We start from the raw sequence: 18,527 nt of genomic DNA on the forward strand, positions 1-18,527 counted from the left end.
AATAAAATCCAGCTTGGTTATGGTGTCAGATCTTTTTATTTATTTATTTAAATTATTTTAATGGAAGGATAATTGCTTTACAGAAGTTGTTGTTTTCTGCCAAATATCAACATGAATCAGCCATAGGTATACATATGTCCCCTCCCTCCCATCTTCTTCCCTATCCCACCCCTGTAGATTGTTAGAGAGCCCCTGTTTGAGTTCCCTGAGTCAGTCAGCAAATTCGCATTGGCTCTCTACTTTATATATGGTAATGTAAGTTTCCATGTTACTCTCTCCATACATCTCAACCTCTGCTTCCTCCCCTTCCCCCTCCATCTGTTCTCTGTGTCTGTTTCTCCAGATCTTTTTAATATGTGTTGAAGTGGGTTTGCAAGTATTTTAATTTTGCATCAGTATTCATCAGGGGTATTGGTTTCTAGTTTTCCTTTCTTGTATCTTTGGGAAATCAGCAAACTGTTAGAATCATGCTTGCTTCATAGAATTAGCAAGATTAGTGGTAATTCTTCTGTAAATGTTTGGTAGAATTTGGTCCTGTATTTTTCTTAGAGGTTTCTGACTACTTTTTAAATCTCTCTAGTTATAATTGGTTTCCCTGATGGCTCAAGGAATCTGCCTGCATTGCGGGAGACCCAGGTTCTATCCCTGAGTTGGAAGCTTCCCTGGAGAAAGGAGTGGCTCTCTAGTCCAGTATTCATGTCTGGAGAAATTCCATGGACAGAGGAGCCTTGTGGGCTACAGTCCATGAGGTCACAAAGAGTCAGACACGACTCAGTGACTCACAATTTCGCTTTCAACACTTCTCAATTTTTTCATTTCTTAATAAGTAAAATAGTTTGTATGTTTCTAAGAATTTGCCAGTATCTCCCATATACTGTCACTTATAGGTATTATTGGTCATAGTACTTCGTTATCTTTAGAAACTTTCTTTGACATCAGTTGTAATCACTCCTGTTTCATATCTGTTTTTAGTTATTTGGATCTTTTTTCTCTTGTCCTTAGTCTAGGTGGGGGTTTTCCTATACAGTTTTTTCAAAACATCAACTCTTGGTTGTTGATTTTTATATTTTCTGCTTTCTATTGTATCTCTGGTTTAATCTTTACTTACATGTTTCCTTCTACTAAACCTGAGTTTAGTTTGTTTTCCCTTTTCTGCTTCCTAAAGGTCTAAAAATAGATTTCAGATTTAAGATCTTTTCTCTTTTTTACTGTAAGCATTTAACCTTTCAGACTTTCCTTTTAGTACAGTGGTCTCTGTGTGTTATAAATTTTATAATGTTGTCTTTTCGTTTTGATCCACGTATTTTAAAATTTCGATGTGATTTTTTTCTTAGACCCATTTGTGGTGTAACAGTGAGTTGTTTAATGTCTACATGTGAGGAAGTTTTGTTCTTATGTTTATTTCGTTATTGTTAGGGAAGATACTTTTATGTTATCAGTCTCTTAAAAGGGTTAATTTTGGCCTAACATGCGGTCTCTCATAGAGAATGGTTTCTGTGTCCTTGAGATACATGTGTTTTCTGCTTTTTTTGGGCCGTGTGATCTGTACATGCCTGTTCAATATTTGCTTCATTTTTCTGAGATATCTAATGTTAGATGTATATATATTTTTACTTGTTACAGCTTTTGGGTAAATTGACCGTTTTATCATTATACAATATTTATCTCATTGCACTTTTTTTTTCCTTCAGTTTATTTTGTCTGATATAGCAGTCTCCCCTGCTCTCTTTAGGATGGACTGTCTTTTTCCATCCTTTCACTTTTCACCTTTCCATGTCCTTAGGTTTGTGAGTACTACCTGTTTCAGCTCTCTGACAAACTCTGTGTCTCTTGCCCTGGTTTTTTCCTCCTGTTACTTCTAGTGGTCCCTGCTCCTGTGCATCGTATGGTGGTGAAAGACAGGCACCCTGGACAGCTCCTTTCGTGCCGCTGTAATTTCAGAGGGAATGTATTGAATGTTTCCTTCCTATCATGATGTTTCTTCAGATAGTCTTGCTTAATGACTGTATTTTTTCCATATTATTTTTTGCCATGATTTTTAATTCTCCAAGAAGTTTTTTTACTTCACTGTTGTGATCATTCTTTTTTGTCATAATCTAATGACTCTTCTAATTTGAAATCAGTTTTATTAATGGGAAAAAAAGCAAAGAAAGTCTTTGGCTTCTGTTAATGCCTTGCTGTGTAAATTTAAATGGATAAAATTGTATCTTTGTATATGGTAATGTTATTATGAATTGAGTTCAAGTATTCTTTTTTATTTTAATGTTTTTACCGGTTTTCTTTTGGTAGCCTAGTATAGAATCCTGTTGACAACCTCAGCTGAGGACAAAGGATACATTTTTATCATCTGAAGGATGCTGAAATACATGTGAATAAAAGGATAATATAAAATTGTCCAAAAAATCTATCAAAAGACGAATCCTCTCATTTCAGTTAATTTTTTATAGATAAGTATGCATGCATGTGCAACTCTGTGATTTAGATAGAAGACATCCTGATTTAAAAACTACATATCACCTTTTTTTTTCAGTTGAAATTATGTTATCATTATAATCTATGGCCTTGAAATTTTCTAAACAATCCTCCTAGTGTTTTAAGTAGTAAATTACTAACAGTTGTGTTTCTGTATCCACATCTATAATGACCTTTCATGCCATTTCACATTGTTCACCTTGGACTTTTTTTTTTTTTCATATTAATACAATATTTATTTGTTTTCATTCTGTCTATCCCTGAGCCCACCACTTTGGCCAGGCTGCCTGGGGAGTTACAGGAAAGGGAACATACAGGGCAGACACAGGAGAAAGTACTATGGAGGTGGAAACAGCTCCTTCATATCGTGAAGAAGGTGAGCTAGACCACCATCAGGCAAAAGAGCCCCATGGCCTTTGAGAGGGCCAAGCCCATGGCGTAGAAGAGCTACTGTTTCAGAGAAGGGTTCCTGGCATAACAGTGATGAAGCTCCCAAACACAGTCCCACTTCCAGCGCAGGAGCCAGCCACCCCTGCTGTGGCAACTCCAGCTCCAGGGAACTTGGCTGCTGTGTCAGAGTCCTTTGAAATGGCACTGGTTTGGAAGCTCTGGTTAGCAATAAGTGAGATGGTCTGAGGACTTGGGGCTGCCAAGCTGTTGTGGCTCTCATGGGTCAGTGTCTCTAGTCCGTCACCACCACTGCAGACAGTGATCACTCAACAGGGGGGAGGTTCTCCGATCAGGGAGGGGTAGAGCCTAATTTGGCACACGTGTCCATTTTCAAGGGATGAAGGCCCGAGGCTCGAGAGCTGCTACACCTGCAGAGAAGACAGGGGCAGGGAGAAGGCTCACTTTGGACCTCTTTCAAGTTTTCTTTAGGAGCCCTCTGTCAAAGGACTTGTAATGTTCTCTGTATTAACTGTTAGATGCTTAAGCTTCCGTTGCTGAGCCCAAGCTTCTGAGTTCAGGTGCTTCATGTAACATTTCTTACCTTCTTGATCTGAGTCAAGTTTCTCAGACTGTCTGTGACACAGGTTTTCTTCTCTAAGGTGGGAACAGATGTTTCTTTAATGAGCTATTGATGACAGGTTCTTGCCTGTAAAGTACTTATTTAATGTTTAGAGTAATATTACAGTAATTTAGAGCAACAGGAAGCCTTCAGACACTTTTGGTCCTTGCTGCTGTTATCTACATCATACCTGAAAATTTTGACCTTTCCATTAAAAGTACCATGGACTTTGTCATCTCTGAAGACACCACTCATGCTGTACCTCATCTAGATCATGAATTGCACTCACTGGGTAGAACATAATATGTGACACTTCTGTATAGCCAAAACAGTGTTGAGCTTTATTTTCATGTATTTCATGGATTTTGAACAGTGATGAAAAATCCATATTAATTGGAGGATCTCATAAGGCCATATGAAAAACCATAAGAAATTAAAATTAGAGATGCATATTTTCTCCAGATACCCCTGCATGGATCTCTTAGAACACATACTTCAACCAAGTCAATCCGTACCCCTTACTACCCTTTCTCTTTTGCATGAAAATGAGAACTTTTCATGGCCCTTTTGGTGACATGTGGTTTCATTTCAGGAACGACTGACCTCTGAGGATGTGGCCATTGAATTCACTCAGGAGGAGTGGGAATTCCTGGACCCTGCTCAGAGGGCCTTGTACAGGGACGTGATGCTGGAGACCTACAGGAACCTGCTGTCTGTGGGTGAGGATGACTTCCTTCCAGAGCTGCCCTTGGGTATCTGCATTTTCCCTGTGTGCCCCTTGGGAGGCCCTGATGTCTTTCATCTGAGAGTTCTGGTGACTGGGGCATGTCACAGCTTCAGAAGGTTAAACTGACCCTCTTCAGATGCTGTGTCTGTTTCATGTCATATCTGAGGTTGTCCCAGAGCTTAATTATCTACAAAGCTCACTAGCAAATGTTAACAAAAAAATACCAAAAAACCCGATTTCCTATTTTCTACCTTTTGACTTTTGGCTCAGGGTTTAAAAAAATCCACAGCACTTTAGATTTCTTTCTTCTGATAATGCTGAATATCTAATTGTTTGTTTTTGCTTGCTTGTTTACTTTTTTTGGCTGCACCATTCTACATGTGGGATCTTGGTTCCCTGACTAAGGATCAAACCTGCCCCCTCTGCATTGGAAATGCAGAGTCTTAACCACTGGATCACCAGGGGAGTCCCAGAATTTCTGTTTCTGATCTGAATATTATCTCCACATTGGAGCATGAGAAAAAGCGCTGGACAGTGGGGAGTGATGTAAAAGTAGCCATAAATACAACACATAAAGAAAAATGAGTATCTCAAAAGAGCTGTTTTTTTATGTTTAGGAGTGAGACAATTTGGTGGATTGGATCCTCTGTGGTTGTTCCTTAGGAGAATGTAAGAGTGGATAGAGAGATCGTCTTTTTGATCCTAGATCCTACGAGGGGAGGATATGTGACTCTCACGCTCTTAGCTTGCCATCTGTAGGCTGAGCGCATGGTCCCATCTCAAGATGCTGTAATGTCTGCCCTTCATGTTGTGTTAGTTTTACTCTTGTGCTGCTCTGCCCCGTCTGGGAATGTCAGCTGTTCCTGATGTTCCTTTCTCCTTACTTTGTATCATTTTACCTCTTCAATTTCTTTGAAATATATTCCTGAGGGTCTGAAAGTTTATCTGGTTTCCTTGCTGTGATAATCCACCTATGTTTAATTGGCAGCCTCTGGTGAGTCTCTGTGGAGTGGATTTAGTAGGTAACAGAAAACTGTGATGGAGACAGTATTCCTAATGTTACTTTCCTGCTCTGTACAAAGTCACCACTTGAAGACACCACTTGAAGCTATCCCATAGAGTGGTCAGTTCTAGGATTATGAGCGAGAAAGTATCACGAGAGCCTGATACATCTTTCCAGGTTATTTTCTGGCTTTGGAGACTCTGTCAAGGGCACCATGACAGTGTTGTTGCTGTGTATCAAGGACCATATATTTTAGCCTCTGTAAATGGTACGGGAATTTATCCCAGGACAACTTTGTCCAAGTTCACATTCTCGTATCTATGAGGCTATTGGCTGCACTGTTGTTCTGTGCATTGTAGGTATTTTTTTATTTTATCATTGAGTTCAAATTTCTGTGTTACTCTTTTCTGTTTTGTATTTGCAATGCATTGGATGTTTGATTGGGGAATGGTCCCTATGGTGGAACTGGTGATCAGTCCCTCTTAAAATTCTTTATATATTCTTTGTACTCACTTACTATCAGATGTATGATTTCCACATATTTTCTCTTCTATTGTTGATTGTCTTTTCAAACTCACTGCACTTTAATGCAGAGTAGTTTATAATTTTGATATAGTTCAATTTACTAATATCTGATTTTATTTTGTGGCCTGTGCTTTTGGTGTTATATCCGGTAAATCATTTGTGGGTCCAATTTCCAGAAACATTTCCTGCATGTTTACTTCTAGGAGTTTTATACATTTGGGACTTAGGTTTAGGTCTTTGAATCATTTTGAGTTCGTTTTTGTCAGTACTGTAAGATAATGTTCCAAGTAAATTCTTTTGCTGGTGGATATTCAGTTTTGTCAACATGTCTTATTTCATAGACTGCTGCCCCCATTTAGTAGTTTTTACACCCTTATGAAACATCTTTTGAACAACTCCACAAGAGGTGTTTTTGTTTTTGTTTTAACGATTCTTTTTAGGTATGGTGCTGCTTCTGCTGCTAAGTCGCGTCAGTCGTGTCTGACTCTGTGCGACCCCACAGATGGCAGCCCACCAGGCTCCTCTATCCCTGGGATTCTCCAGGCAAAAACACTGGCGTAGGTTGCCATTTCCTTCTCCAAAGCATGCATGCCAAGTTGCTTAAGCTGGGTCCGACTCTGTGCGACCCCATAGACGGCAGCCCGCCAGGCTCCTCTGTCCTTGGGATTCTCCAGGCAAGAATACTGGAGTGGGTTGCCATTTCCTTCTCCACTTTTTAAGTATAGTTAATTTATAATTTTGTGTTTGAGCTATACAGCAGTTTACAAGATATTCAATATAGTTCCCTGAGCTTATCGTAGGTTCTTGTTGTTTATCTATTTTGTATATACATTAGTTTGTAAATATTCAGAGTCCTAATTTATCTCTCCCTTTCCTGCCCCCATCACTATCCTGTACTATCCCCTTTGGTAACCATAAGTTTGTTTTTTATTGTGGTGAGTTTATTTTGTGAATAAGTTCATTTGTAACATTTATTTCACTTCAACATATAATATCCTATGATATTTGTCTTTCTCTGTCTGATTTCACTTAGAATAATCCCTAAGTCTGTCTATATTGCTGCAAAAAACATTACTTCATTGTGTTTTATGCTGTGGAGGTGGCAGCCCACTCCAGTGTTCTTGCCTGGAGAATTACATGGACAGGGGAGTCTGGCAGCTGCAGGTCATGGGGTCTTAAAGAGTTGGACACGGCTGAGCTACTTTCACTTCACAATATTCCCTTGTATATGTGTACCACATATTCTTTATCCCTTTGTCTGTCAGTGAACATTTAGGTTGCTGCCATGTTTTGGCTGGTATAAATAGTGCTGCTAAAAACATTGGGGTGCATGTATCATTTTGAATTAGTTTTCATCCTTTCTGGATATATGCCCAGGATTGGAATTGCTGCTTCATGTGATAGCTGTATTTTTAGTTCTTTATGGAACCTCCATGCTATTCTCCGAAGTGGCAGTACCAATTTATGTTCCTTCCAACAGTGTAGGAGGGTTCTCTTTTCTCCACACCTTCTCAAGCATTTATTGTTGTAGACTTTTTGATGGTGGTCATTCTGACCAGTGTGAGGTGATACATTTTCGTGGTTTTGATTTGCATTTCTCTCATAAGTAGAGACGTCAAGCATCTTTTCAGGTGACTGTTGGCCATCTTTTTGTCTGCTGTGGAGAAGTGTCTGTTTTGATCTTCTGCCCAGTTTTTGATTGGGTTGGTTGGTTGTTTGTTTTGATATTACGCTGTATGAACTGTTTCTATATTTTGGAAATAAATCCTTCAGAGGTAGCATCATTTGCATATATAGTCTCGTAGTCCACAAGTTGAATTTTTGTTCTTTTTTTGCTTTCCTTTGCTTAGCAAAAAGTTTTTAAATTTAATTAGGTCTCATTTGTTTGATTTTGCTTTTATTACCATGACTCTAAGAGATAGATTCAAAAAAATTTTGCTGACATTTAGTCAGTGTTTTGCATTTGTTTTCCACTATGAATTTTATAGTATCTGGTCTTGCATTTAGATGTTTAACACATTTTGAGTTTATTTTTGTATGTGGTGTTAGAGAATGTTGGAATTTCATTCTTTTTCATGTAACTATCCATTTATCCCAGCATCACTTACTAAAGAGACTTCTTCATTCTATATTCTTTCCTCCTTTGTTATAGAATAATTGAATCTAAGTAAATTGGTTTATTTCTGGGTTTTCTGTCCTTTTCTACTGATGTGTGTTTCTGTTTTGTACCATCATCATACCACTTCCCTGGTGGCTCGGACAGTAAAGCCATCTGCCTACAATGCGGGAGACACAGGTTCAGTCCCTGGGTCAGGAAGATCTGCTGGAGAAGGAAATGGCAACCCATTTCAGTATTCTTGCCTGGAAAATCCCATGGACAGAGGAACTGGGTAGGCTACAGTCCATGGGGTCGCAAAGAGTCAGACACGACTAAGCGACTTCACTTTTACTCTGATGACTGTAAGTTTGTAGTATGGTCTGAACTCAGGGAACATGATTCCTCCAGCTCTGTTCTTCCTTCTCAAGATCGATTTAAATATCAGAGTCTTTTGTATTTTGGTACAAATTAATTTTTTCTTTGTTTATGAAATATGTCATTGTTAATTTGAAAAGGGTTACATTGAGTATGTAGATTGCCTTGGATAGTATGGTCATTTTGACAGTGTTACTTCTTTCAGTCCAAGAATATGGTATATGTTTGTGCCATCTGTTTGTGTCATCTTTGGTATCAGTCATCAGCATCTTATAGTTTCATGAGTACACTTCTTTTGACTTTTTAGAAAGGTTTATTCCTTAGAATTGTATTGTTTTCTCTGAGATGGTGAATGGGATTGTTTCATTAATTTCACTTTCTGATATATCATTATTAGTGTATAGAAATGCAGCAGCTTTCTATATATTTTATATCCAGCAAGTTTACTCTGTTCGTTGATGAGGTCTAGTAGTCATCTGGTGGCATCTTTGGGATTTTCTGTGTGTAGCATCATAGTGACAGTTTTACTTCTTCTTTATTTTTTTTACCTTGAATTCCTTTCATTTCTTTTTCTTTTCTGATTGTTGTAGCTAGGACTTCCAAAAATATGTTCAATAAACTGGCAATAGTGAACATTCTTGTCTTATCTATGTTGTTAAGAGGAGTGCTTTCAGTTTTTTCCTGTTGAGTATGATGTTAGCTGTGTGTTTGACATATACAGTCTTAATTATGTTGAGGTAGGGTCCATCTGTGCTGACTTTCTGAAGGGTTTTTATCATAAATGGCACTTGAATTTTGTCAGAACCTTTTCTGCGTCTATTGATGATCATATGGCTTTTAGTCTTCAATTGTTACTGTGGTGTATCATAGTGATTAACTTGTGGATATTGAGAAATCTTGCATCCCTGCAATAAATCCCACTTGATCATGGTATGATCCTTTCATGTCCTTTAATGTGTTAGTAACTGTTTGAATCTGCTCTTTTGAACTCAGGGAAGGTCTAGGAGAATAAAGCCTTTTTCTACAAAAAAGAGTTGGATGCCTCAGAAAGGCTTTTTTTTTTTTTTTCTTTTTTTTTCTTTTTTTCAGAAAGGCTTTTGTAACTGGGAAGGTCTTCCAGAGTCAGTCTTCCTTTTCTTTGATACTCCTCGATCTTGAGATGACCATGTGTGGAAGAAGAAACGAAGTAAATGTCCAATAGAGTGGTTAATCATACTTGGCAGAGGAACCCAGGTTTAGATAGCCTTTTCCTGGATTTTCCTTCTGATTTCTGCTAATAAGATTCTTATACAATATCCTGGAATATTGTGTATGTTTTTCTTGAATATAAGCATTCCATTGTAAGTTACAAAATCAGAGTTGGATACATTACATTGTAAATAGTATAACAGGTATTATCCTGCTTTCTCCATATATCACACTTTTAAACTCTCTTGTTTCTGTCCCATACCCATAGTATAATGCCCATAAAGTTGCTGAACCAGTTCTTTTCTTTTAAAGTCAGTATATTAGTTTGCCCTCTCCGTTATTTTCACAAAGACATGCAGTCACAAGCTGATATCTGACATAAACCTGTGTACCCTATGCTCCACGCAGGCCCTTTCTTAGTCCTGACCAGTCCTCACATAGTACCTTGATATGGATGGAAACATTGTTCTTACCTATCACGTCCCTCCACCTTCTACATACTCTCACTGTAAAGATAATGTCTGATCATTTATTGAACATGTTTCTCAGGACATGACCTAAATCACTCTGTGTATCCATGATGACTCACAACCCATTTTGAGATGGGGTGGTTGAATAATAGTTAAACAGACTACTTCTGTCTTGTATCTTCTTTGATATTTTCTTTCTAAGTTCCTTGTATTTATTTTTTAATATTTTCTAGTCTATTCATTCGGTGAGTGGTCATGTTTACAAATAAGTTTTTTCAGTCGTCCCAGTAGGTTTGGATTCATATCCTGGTTTTCTTACCACTTTGTGGGCCAGTTGGGTGTGTCTCCTACTCTGATTAGAGGAAACCTTGTTAGTTTACCTCAAGCCTTTTAAAGCAAATTAGTGCTGTCAGTAGTACATGTTTTATAGTAAATACTCAAAATTTATTTGTCTAAAAAAGGTAGTATCTATATTCTGTCATGTTCTTTATGATATGACTTTATCTACATTATATCTTTTTTAATATAAATTTATTTATTTTAATTGGAGGTTAATTACTTTACAATATTGTATTGGTTTTGCCATACATCAACATGAGTCCACCACAGGTATACACATGTTCCCCATCCTGAACCCCGCTCCCTCCTCCCTCCCCGTACCATCCCTCTGGGTCATCCCAGTGCACCAGCCCCAAGCATCCAGTATCATGCATCGAACCTGAACTGGCGATTCGTTTCATATATGATATTATACATGTTTCAATGCCATTCTCCCAAATCATCCCACCCTTTCCCTCTCCCACAGAGTCCAAAAGCATGTTCTTTACATCTGTGTCTCTTTTGCTGTCTTGCATACAGGGTTATCGTTACCATCTTTCTAAATTCCATATATATGTGTTAGTATATTGTATTGGTATTTTCCTTTCTGGCTTACTTCACTCTGTGTAATAGGCTTCAGTTTCATCCACCTCATTACAACTGATACAAATGAATTCCCTTTAATGGCTGAGTAATACTCCATTGTGTATATGTACCACAGCCTTCTTATCTATTCATCTGCTGATAGACATCTAGGTTGCTTCCATATCCTGGCTATTATAAACAGTGCTGCGATGAACATTGGGGTACACGTGTCTCTTTCAATTCTGGTTTCCTCAGTGTGTATGCCCAGCAATGGGATTGCTGGGTCATAAGGCAGTTCTATTTCCAGTTTTTTAAGCAATCTCCACACTGTTTTCCATAGTGGCTGTACTAGTTTGTATCCCACCTGTAGTGTAAGTGGGTTCCCTTTTCTCCACACCCTCTCCAGCATTTATTGCTTGTAGACTTTTGGATCGCAGCCATTCCGACTGACGTGAAATGGTACCTCATTGTGGTTTTGATTTGCATTTCTCTGATAATGAGTGATGTTGAGCATCTTTTCATGTGTTTGTTAGCCATCTGTATGTCCTCTTTGGAGAAATGTCTATTTAGTTCTTTGGCCCATTTTTTTATTGGGTCATTTATTTTTCTGGAATTAAGCTGCAGGAATTGCTTGTATATTTTTGAGATTGGTTGTTTTTCAGTTGCTTCATTTGCTAATATTTTCTCCCATTCTGAAGGCTATCTTTTCACCTTGCTTATAGTTTCCTTTGTTGTGCAGAAGCTTTTAAGTTTAATTAGGTCCCATTTGTTTATTTTTGCTATTATTTCCAATATTCTGGGAGGTGGGTCATAGAGGATCCTGCTGTGATGTATGTCGGAGAGTGTTTTGCCTACGTTCTCCTCTAGGAGTTTTATAGTTTCTGGTCTTCTGTTTAGATCTTTAATCCATTTTGAGCTTATTTTTGTGTATGGTGTTAGAAAGTGATCTAGTTTCTTTCTTTTACAAGTGGTGACCAGTTTTCCCAGCACCACTTGTTAAAGATATTATCTTTAATCCATTGTATATTCTTGCCCCTTTTGTCAAAGATAAGGTGTCCATAGATGTATGGATTTGTCTCTGGGCTTTCTATTTTGTTCCATTGATCTATATTTCTGTCTTTGTGCCAGTTCCATACTGTCTTCATGACTGTGTCTTTTTAGTAGAGGCTGAAGTCAGGTAGGTTGATTCCTCCAGTTCCATTCTTCTTTCTCAAGATTGCTTTGGCTATTCGAGGTATTTTGTATTTCCATACAAATTGTGAAATTATTTGTTCTAGCTCTACGTTATATCTTCTTAAAATTTTATTTATTTTTTAATTGAAGGACAATGGCTTTACCAAATTTTGTTTTCTGTCAGACCTCAACTACATTATATCTTGTATGCGTTTCACTTGCAACATTTTTCAGCAATATTCTGTCTGACCCTGGTCAATAAATACACAAAGCACTCGCTTTTTATTTGTTATATTTTGGTGCCATTAAACTAGGTAATTAAGAATAGTGCATGGCTAGAGATTAGCCTTCCTTGGTGGCTCAGTGGTAAAGAATTCGCCTGCTAATGCAGAAGATGCTTCCTGATTCCTGAGTCAGGAAGATCCCATGGAGAAGGAAATGGCAACCCACTCCACTATTCTTGCCTGGGAAATCCCATGGACAGAGGAGTCTGGTGCACTACAGTCCACAGTGTCACAAAAAGGCAAACACGACTGAGCGACTGAACAACAACAACATAGGTGGAGATTGCATTATTTATTGGCTGTTAGAAAACCGGTGAATATTTTATGTCTTAATTTATGTGTCATTTACAGATGATAGTGTTTTAGCGTGTATTCTTGCAATACAGTTGACACATACTGCTTGTTAACATTGTAAAATGCCCTTTCTTTTTGGGTATGTAGTTCTGTAGCAGATTTAAAAAACTATGTTGTTTCCAAAAAATTGTTTTAGTCATAGTCTTCATTTTCTCATTTGTTTTCAATTGTAAACAACCAATTATGACAAGTTAATTATTAATTGGGTAAGCTTGGTTTTGGATTATTTACTGTTACAATATATAATGTATTATTTAGAATGTATTTATGTACAGTAAGTGCAGAATACAATGATAGTGTAATATTTTTCTTTTCAATTTGAGACAACTGTTGATTGATATGTTGCCAGGGACCAGCCCCAGTTGATCCAGGGTAGTTCGAAGTGGGGACGGCGTGGCAAGAGAGATATATAGATTTAGAGAGAGAGAAGGAAAGAGTTGCAGTTAAGAGAAGAGAGGAGAGAAAGAGGCTGTATTCCTTGGTTTACATAGAAAGACAATAAAGCCTCAGACAAGAGACTTTCACCATCTGTGTAAGGTCACAGGTGCCCGCCTGAATAGCGGAGGGTGCCCTGCCTTGGGCTTGCTCTCATGTGGGTCTTAGAAGCCCAGGCAAATAAGTAGACACGATGAGCCTCTATGCCCCAGCCGGGAATCAGCCAGAAAATAGAGTAAGAAAGAAAAGAAGACATGGAGGAAGCCAGTCTTTCCAGGAACTGGTCTGAGAAACTGGTCCATCCTTTATTTTCCAGGAAAAGCTTTTATGCTTTTAGTTGTACATAGATATCAATGGATAATACAAAGTCGTGCAGGGTCAGCAGCCCTGACCCTTATCGACACCAGGCTTTCTCTCTGCATGCTTAGCTGTATACACAGGTCTTAGGTGATTTACATCACCTTCTGGCCAAGAGGCCTATTAGCATTTCATGGCCCTTTTCTGATAAGGGTCCGTCAACCAGAAAACTTATTTTCCCTTAAAGTGTTGTTCTTACTAAAGTCTGGTGTCACTCTCAGAAAGCACTAATTAAGGTTACATTCTTACATAGCAAGGACACAACAATTTATAACAAGGAAAGAGGAGTACAGTGATTTATAACAAAGAGAAAATTCATTAACTCTAAAGTCTAGTATTGCTAACATCAAAACTACTATATTCTTTTTTCTACATCCCAATTACATTGATTAATATCCTCCAGGTAAAAGATAAAGGATATGGAGGCCTGGTAGCGGTCATTAACTCAACAATGAAAACCTACACTGATATAATTCTTAGCTCTTTAAAAAAGGCTCTGTATCTTTAAGATGTTTTAAGCTTCATGCCTCTCGCAGTTATGGGGCTGTAAACAATCACATGCATAGTTGTAAAAGTGGGGACAGATGGGTCAGGTAAGTTAGAAAGCTATCAGAGGGGTTTAAGCCGAGACATTCTTTTTACGCCCAGGAGACTTATTGACTGGAGCTCCATGTTAATTCCTTTTAGGGGAAGGTGGTGGGGGACAGCCCCTGTTAATGTCAGAAGCGTAAGCGAAAACCATAATGCACTACGGCAGGCAGACTCTGGTTTTGGGGACAGATGCTATAGAAAATCCAGCAAGGCTCCCTTCAGGCCGGACTCACTTTTACCTGTCAGACCCCTTAACCTCATGACCTTTGCCACAGGTGGGACTCCTCGTGCTCGCTCCCAGCAATACGTTCCTAAGGGTCCTGGTAGAAAAACACTCTTTTTGAGAGTTGGCATAAGATTGTCCAATGTGAGTGTGTTTGGCATATGGTTTTTAAAACTAGGCTACTGTAATGGTGAATTTCTGTTATGCTTTCTTAAGTTAAGAATTATATTCCTTTTCATGCATTGGAGAAGGAAATGGCAACCCACTCCAGTGTTCTTGCCTGGAGAATCCCAGGGACGAGGGAGCCTGGTGGGCTGCCGTCTATGGGGTCGCACAGAGTCGGACACGACTGAAGCGACGTAGCAGCAGCAGCAACAGTGTTTCTAAACACTTAAGGTGATCATTGTGGTGTTTCATAACTTGATGTAACTATTACTTTTGGTGTAATACATATTCAACATGAAACATTTATTTTTGAATTATTGTGAGCAGGATACCTATGATTGTTTTTATCTTGTAGATATCTCACCTACACATGTGATCAAGCATTTACAACCCAAAGCAAACAGTGATAAACTAGAAACATTCCAAACATTGATGCTGGGAAACCCTGAAAGCTGTGAAATCAAATATTTTCATCTTTGGGAAAGTCAGGAAAATATGTGTGACTTTGAGTGTCAGGGGAGAGATGACAAAAGAAATTTCAAAGGGACACCTGTAAGCCTTAATGGAAATGTGCCTGATGGAAGAGATTCGCATGATAGAAAGGATGCAGGCATTAAGCCCTTTGCAAACAGGTTTGGATTTAACTTTCAGGATAAACTGCAGATGTTTCAAACTGGTGGAATAATTTCTGAATATAATGAAGTTAAGAGTTCTGGCAACAACAGTTTCTCATTTTCACCACTTCAAAGAATTCCTCCTTGTGTCCAAACCAGTGTTTCTAGTATATCTGGGAATGATTTTATGAATCCTTCAGTAACAACACAAGAACTCAAAGCACACAGGGAAAAACATTTCAAATGTGATGAGTGTGACAAGGCCTTTCATGTAGAGTCAAGCCTTTTAAGTCATTGGACAGTTCATACTGGAGAGAAACCTTACGAATGTGATGAGTGTGGCAAGGCCTTTTGTGTAAAGTCAAGCCTTTTAAGTCATCAGACAGTTCATACTGGAGAGAAACCTTACAAATGCGATGAGTGTGGCAAGGCCTTTTGTGTAAAGTCAAGCCTTTTAAGTCATCAGACAATTCATACTGGAGAGAAACCTTACAAATGTGATGAATGTGGCATGGCCTTTCATGTAAAGTCAACCTTTTTAAGACATCAGACATTTCATACTGGAGAGATACCTTACAAATGTGATAAGTGTGGAATGGCCTTTCGTGTAAAGTTAACCCTTTTAAGTCATCAGACAGTTCATACTGGAGAGAAACCTTTCAAATGTGATGAGTGTGGCAAGGCATTTTGTGTAAAGTCAAGCCTTTTAAGGCATCAGACAGTTCATACTGGAGAGAAACCTTACAAATGTGATGAGTGTGGCAAGGCCTTTGCTCACAGCACACACCTCAGGAGACATAAGAAAAGTCATATAGGAAAGAAATTATTTAAATGTGATATATGTGACAAAGTCTTCAGCCAAAATTCAGCCTTTTTAAGTCATCAGATGGTTCATACTGGAGAGAAACCTTACAAATGTGATGATTGTGGCAAGGTCTTTCGTCTAAAGTCAACCCTTTTAAGGCATCAGACAGTTCATACTGGAGAGAGACCTTACAAATGTGATGATTGTGGCAAAGTCTTTCGTTTAAAGGCAGCCCTTTTAAGTCATCAGACAGTTCATACTGGAGAGAAACCTTACAAATGTGATGAGTGTGGCAAGGCCTTTGGTCTAAAGTCAACCCTTTTAAGTCATCAGGCAGTTCATACTGGAGAGAAACCTTACAAATGTGATGAGTGTGGCAGGGTCTTTGGTCTAAAGTCAACCCTTTTAAGTCATCAGACAGTTCATACTGGAGAGAAACCTTACAAATGTGATCAGTGTGGCAAGGCCTTTCGTCTAAAGTCAACGCTTTTAAGTCATCAGACAGTTCATACTGGAGAGAAACCTTACAAATGTGATCAGTGTGGCAAGGTCTTTCGTCTAAAGTCAACACTTTTAAGTCATCAGACAGTTCATACTGGAGAGAAACGTTACAAATGTGATGAGTGTGGCGAGGCCTTTCGTCTAAAGTCAACCCTTTTAAGTCATCAGACAGTTCATACTGGAGAGAAACCTTACAAATGTGATGAGTGTGGCCAGGCCTTTCGTCTAAAGTCAACCCTTTTAAGTCATCAGACAGTTCATACTGGAGAGAAACCTTACAGATGTGATCAGTGTGGCAAGGCCTTTCGTGAAAAGTCAAGCCTTTTAAGGCATCAGACAGTTCATACTGGAGAGAAACCTTACAAATGTGATGAGTGTGGCAAGGCCTTTCGTCTAAAGTCAACCCTTTTAAGGCATCAGACAGTTCATACTGGAGAGAAACGTTACAAATGTGATGAGTGTGGCAAGGCCTTTCGTCTAAAGTCAACCCTTTTAAGTCATCAGACAGTTCATACTGGAGAGAAACCTTACAAATGTGATGAGTGTGGAAAAGTCTTCGGTCAAAAACCACATCTTCAACTTCACTGGAGAATTCATAATGGAGAGAGACCTTTCAGGTGTAATGAGTGTGGCAAGTTCTTCAGTCAAAATTCACACCTTAAAAAGCATTGGAGAATACATATAGAGAAACCTTTCAAATGTTTCGAGTGTGGAAAATCCTTTATTCAGGTCTCAGCACTCACTAAACATCAGAAAATCCATACATGAAAGAAACTCATGTGAATGTGGTATATGGTAGAAGTCTTCAAATTTCAAAGTTCAAAATTCACACCCTACAGATGCTCAGAGAATTCATCTTACTGAAAAACCATACAAATATCATGAGTGTGGCAACATCTTAGGCTTCATGAGAAAATTCATACTGGATAGAAGGGAGATATAAATGTATTTATTAGTCAGGTCTTTAGAACATGAATTCATTCTAGAAAGATTCCTAACCAATTTCACAAATTAAAAAAAAAAAGAAAGAAAGAAAAGACCTATCCTCACATCTCACCACTAGTATCAGAGTATTTATCCTGGAGAAAACACACAGCAATGTAATGTGTGTGGCAAGGATCTTACCCCAAAGTCACAAGATAGGAACATAGTGGAGCCATACTTCCCAGACTCAGTGGTTGTGGCAAATCCTTTAGCTTTTTCACTATATGTATTCTCTGATGACTTTAGTTCGGGTACTCTGCAACTGCAATAAGTCCATATTTGAAGAGAAGCTATAGAGATCTTTTCGTGTAAAAGAAACCCGAATTCTACCTCAGCAAAGATAATTCTTTTGGACAGTAGTCCGCCATCTTTTTGGTCTCCTGGCTTTCTGAATAAAGTCACTATTCCTTGCCCAACAAGTAGTCTCTCAGTTTATTGGCATGTTGTGTGGTGAGCTCTAAGAGCTTGGCTTTGGTAATACATTGATTAAATGTATTTGTTACATGCGTTTCACGATGGTCTCTGGGAAGGATTCAGTGAGATGAAGGGACCGACTTCATTAGATACAATTCATTCACATCCATGTTTCTGTGAAAAACACACAGCCTGAATTACAAAATTCAATAGTTTGTGTGAATTAGCAACAGGGAGGGGAGAAAATATTGTAATAAGACATGACTCATCATTGTCAGTAGGATCAGGAAGCCCTTCTGTACATAGTCCAGCCTGTTATAAAACATAATGTTCTACGAACTGACCTTGATCAGAGTAGGCAAGATGTTTAAAGGCCTGGGCTTTTCGTAGGAGGAGAGGGACAGTTACCAGGGACTGATGGTGTGCTAGGAACAATGCATAGGAATAGGGTCATGTTCTCCATTGGACAGAAATAACTGTTGTATGTGTCATTAAAGAAGAGTTACTCTTATTTGTGGAAATTGAAGACAGAGCTGTCATGGTCTTTGTAGACCGGGATCTGAGGAATGGAGTCGACGAGAAGTTGGAAGCAGGGGACCCAAGTCTCGAGTGAAATAAGGGTGCTTTATTTGCAAAAACGCATAGTTATATATCTTTCTACAAGGTAGCTTTAGGCAGTAAAAACATTGAGGATAAACAAAGCGAAGCAAATAACAATCTTGAAAGGGCCAGAAAGCATTCCATATCCTGAGTAAGAGGGGCATAACTGAATAGATTACCCTCAAGTGAAAGGTCACTGAAGGGAGTCACTGAAGGGAATCCAAGCAAATACTCTTTCTCATGACCTCAGTCCTGAG

The 18,527-nt window shown here is 38.6% G+C and overlaps 1 protein-coding gene across 1 annotated transcript; it reads left to right on the forward strand.

Moving 5' to 3' along the window:
• Positions 2,812 to 17,725, forward strand: LOC108638084 (zinc finger protein 665-like). The gene is made up of 3 exons (XM_018063209.1): positions 2,812 to 2,848; positions 4,057 to 4,200; positions 14,708 to 17,725. Exons 1-3 carry the CDS (start codon positions 2,812 to 2,814, stop codon positions 17,038 to 17,040), a joined length of 2,514 nt encoding a protein of 837 aa, XP_017918698.1. The 3' UTR covers positions 17,041 to 17,725.

This window comes from Capra hircus, chromosome 18, assembly GCF_001704415.2.
Source record: "Capra hircus breed San Clemente chromosome 18, ASM170441v1, whole genome shotgun sequence".
In the NCBI taxonomy this organism is placed as follows: domain Eukaryota; kingdom Metazoa; phylum Chordata; class Mammalia; order Artiodactyla; family Bovidae; genus Capra; species Capra hircus.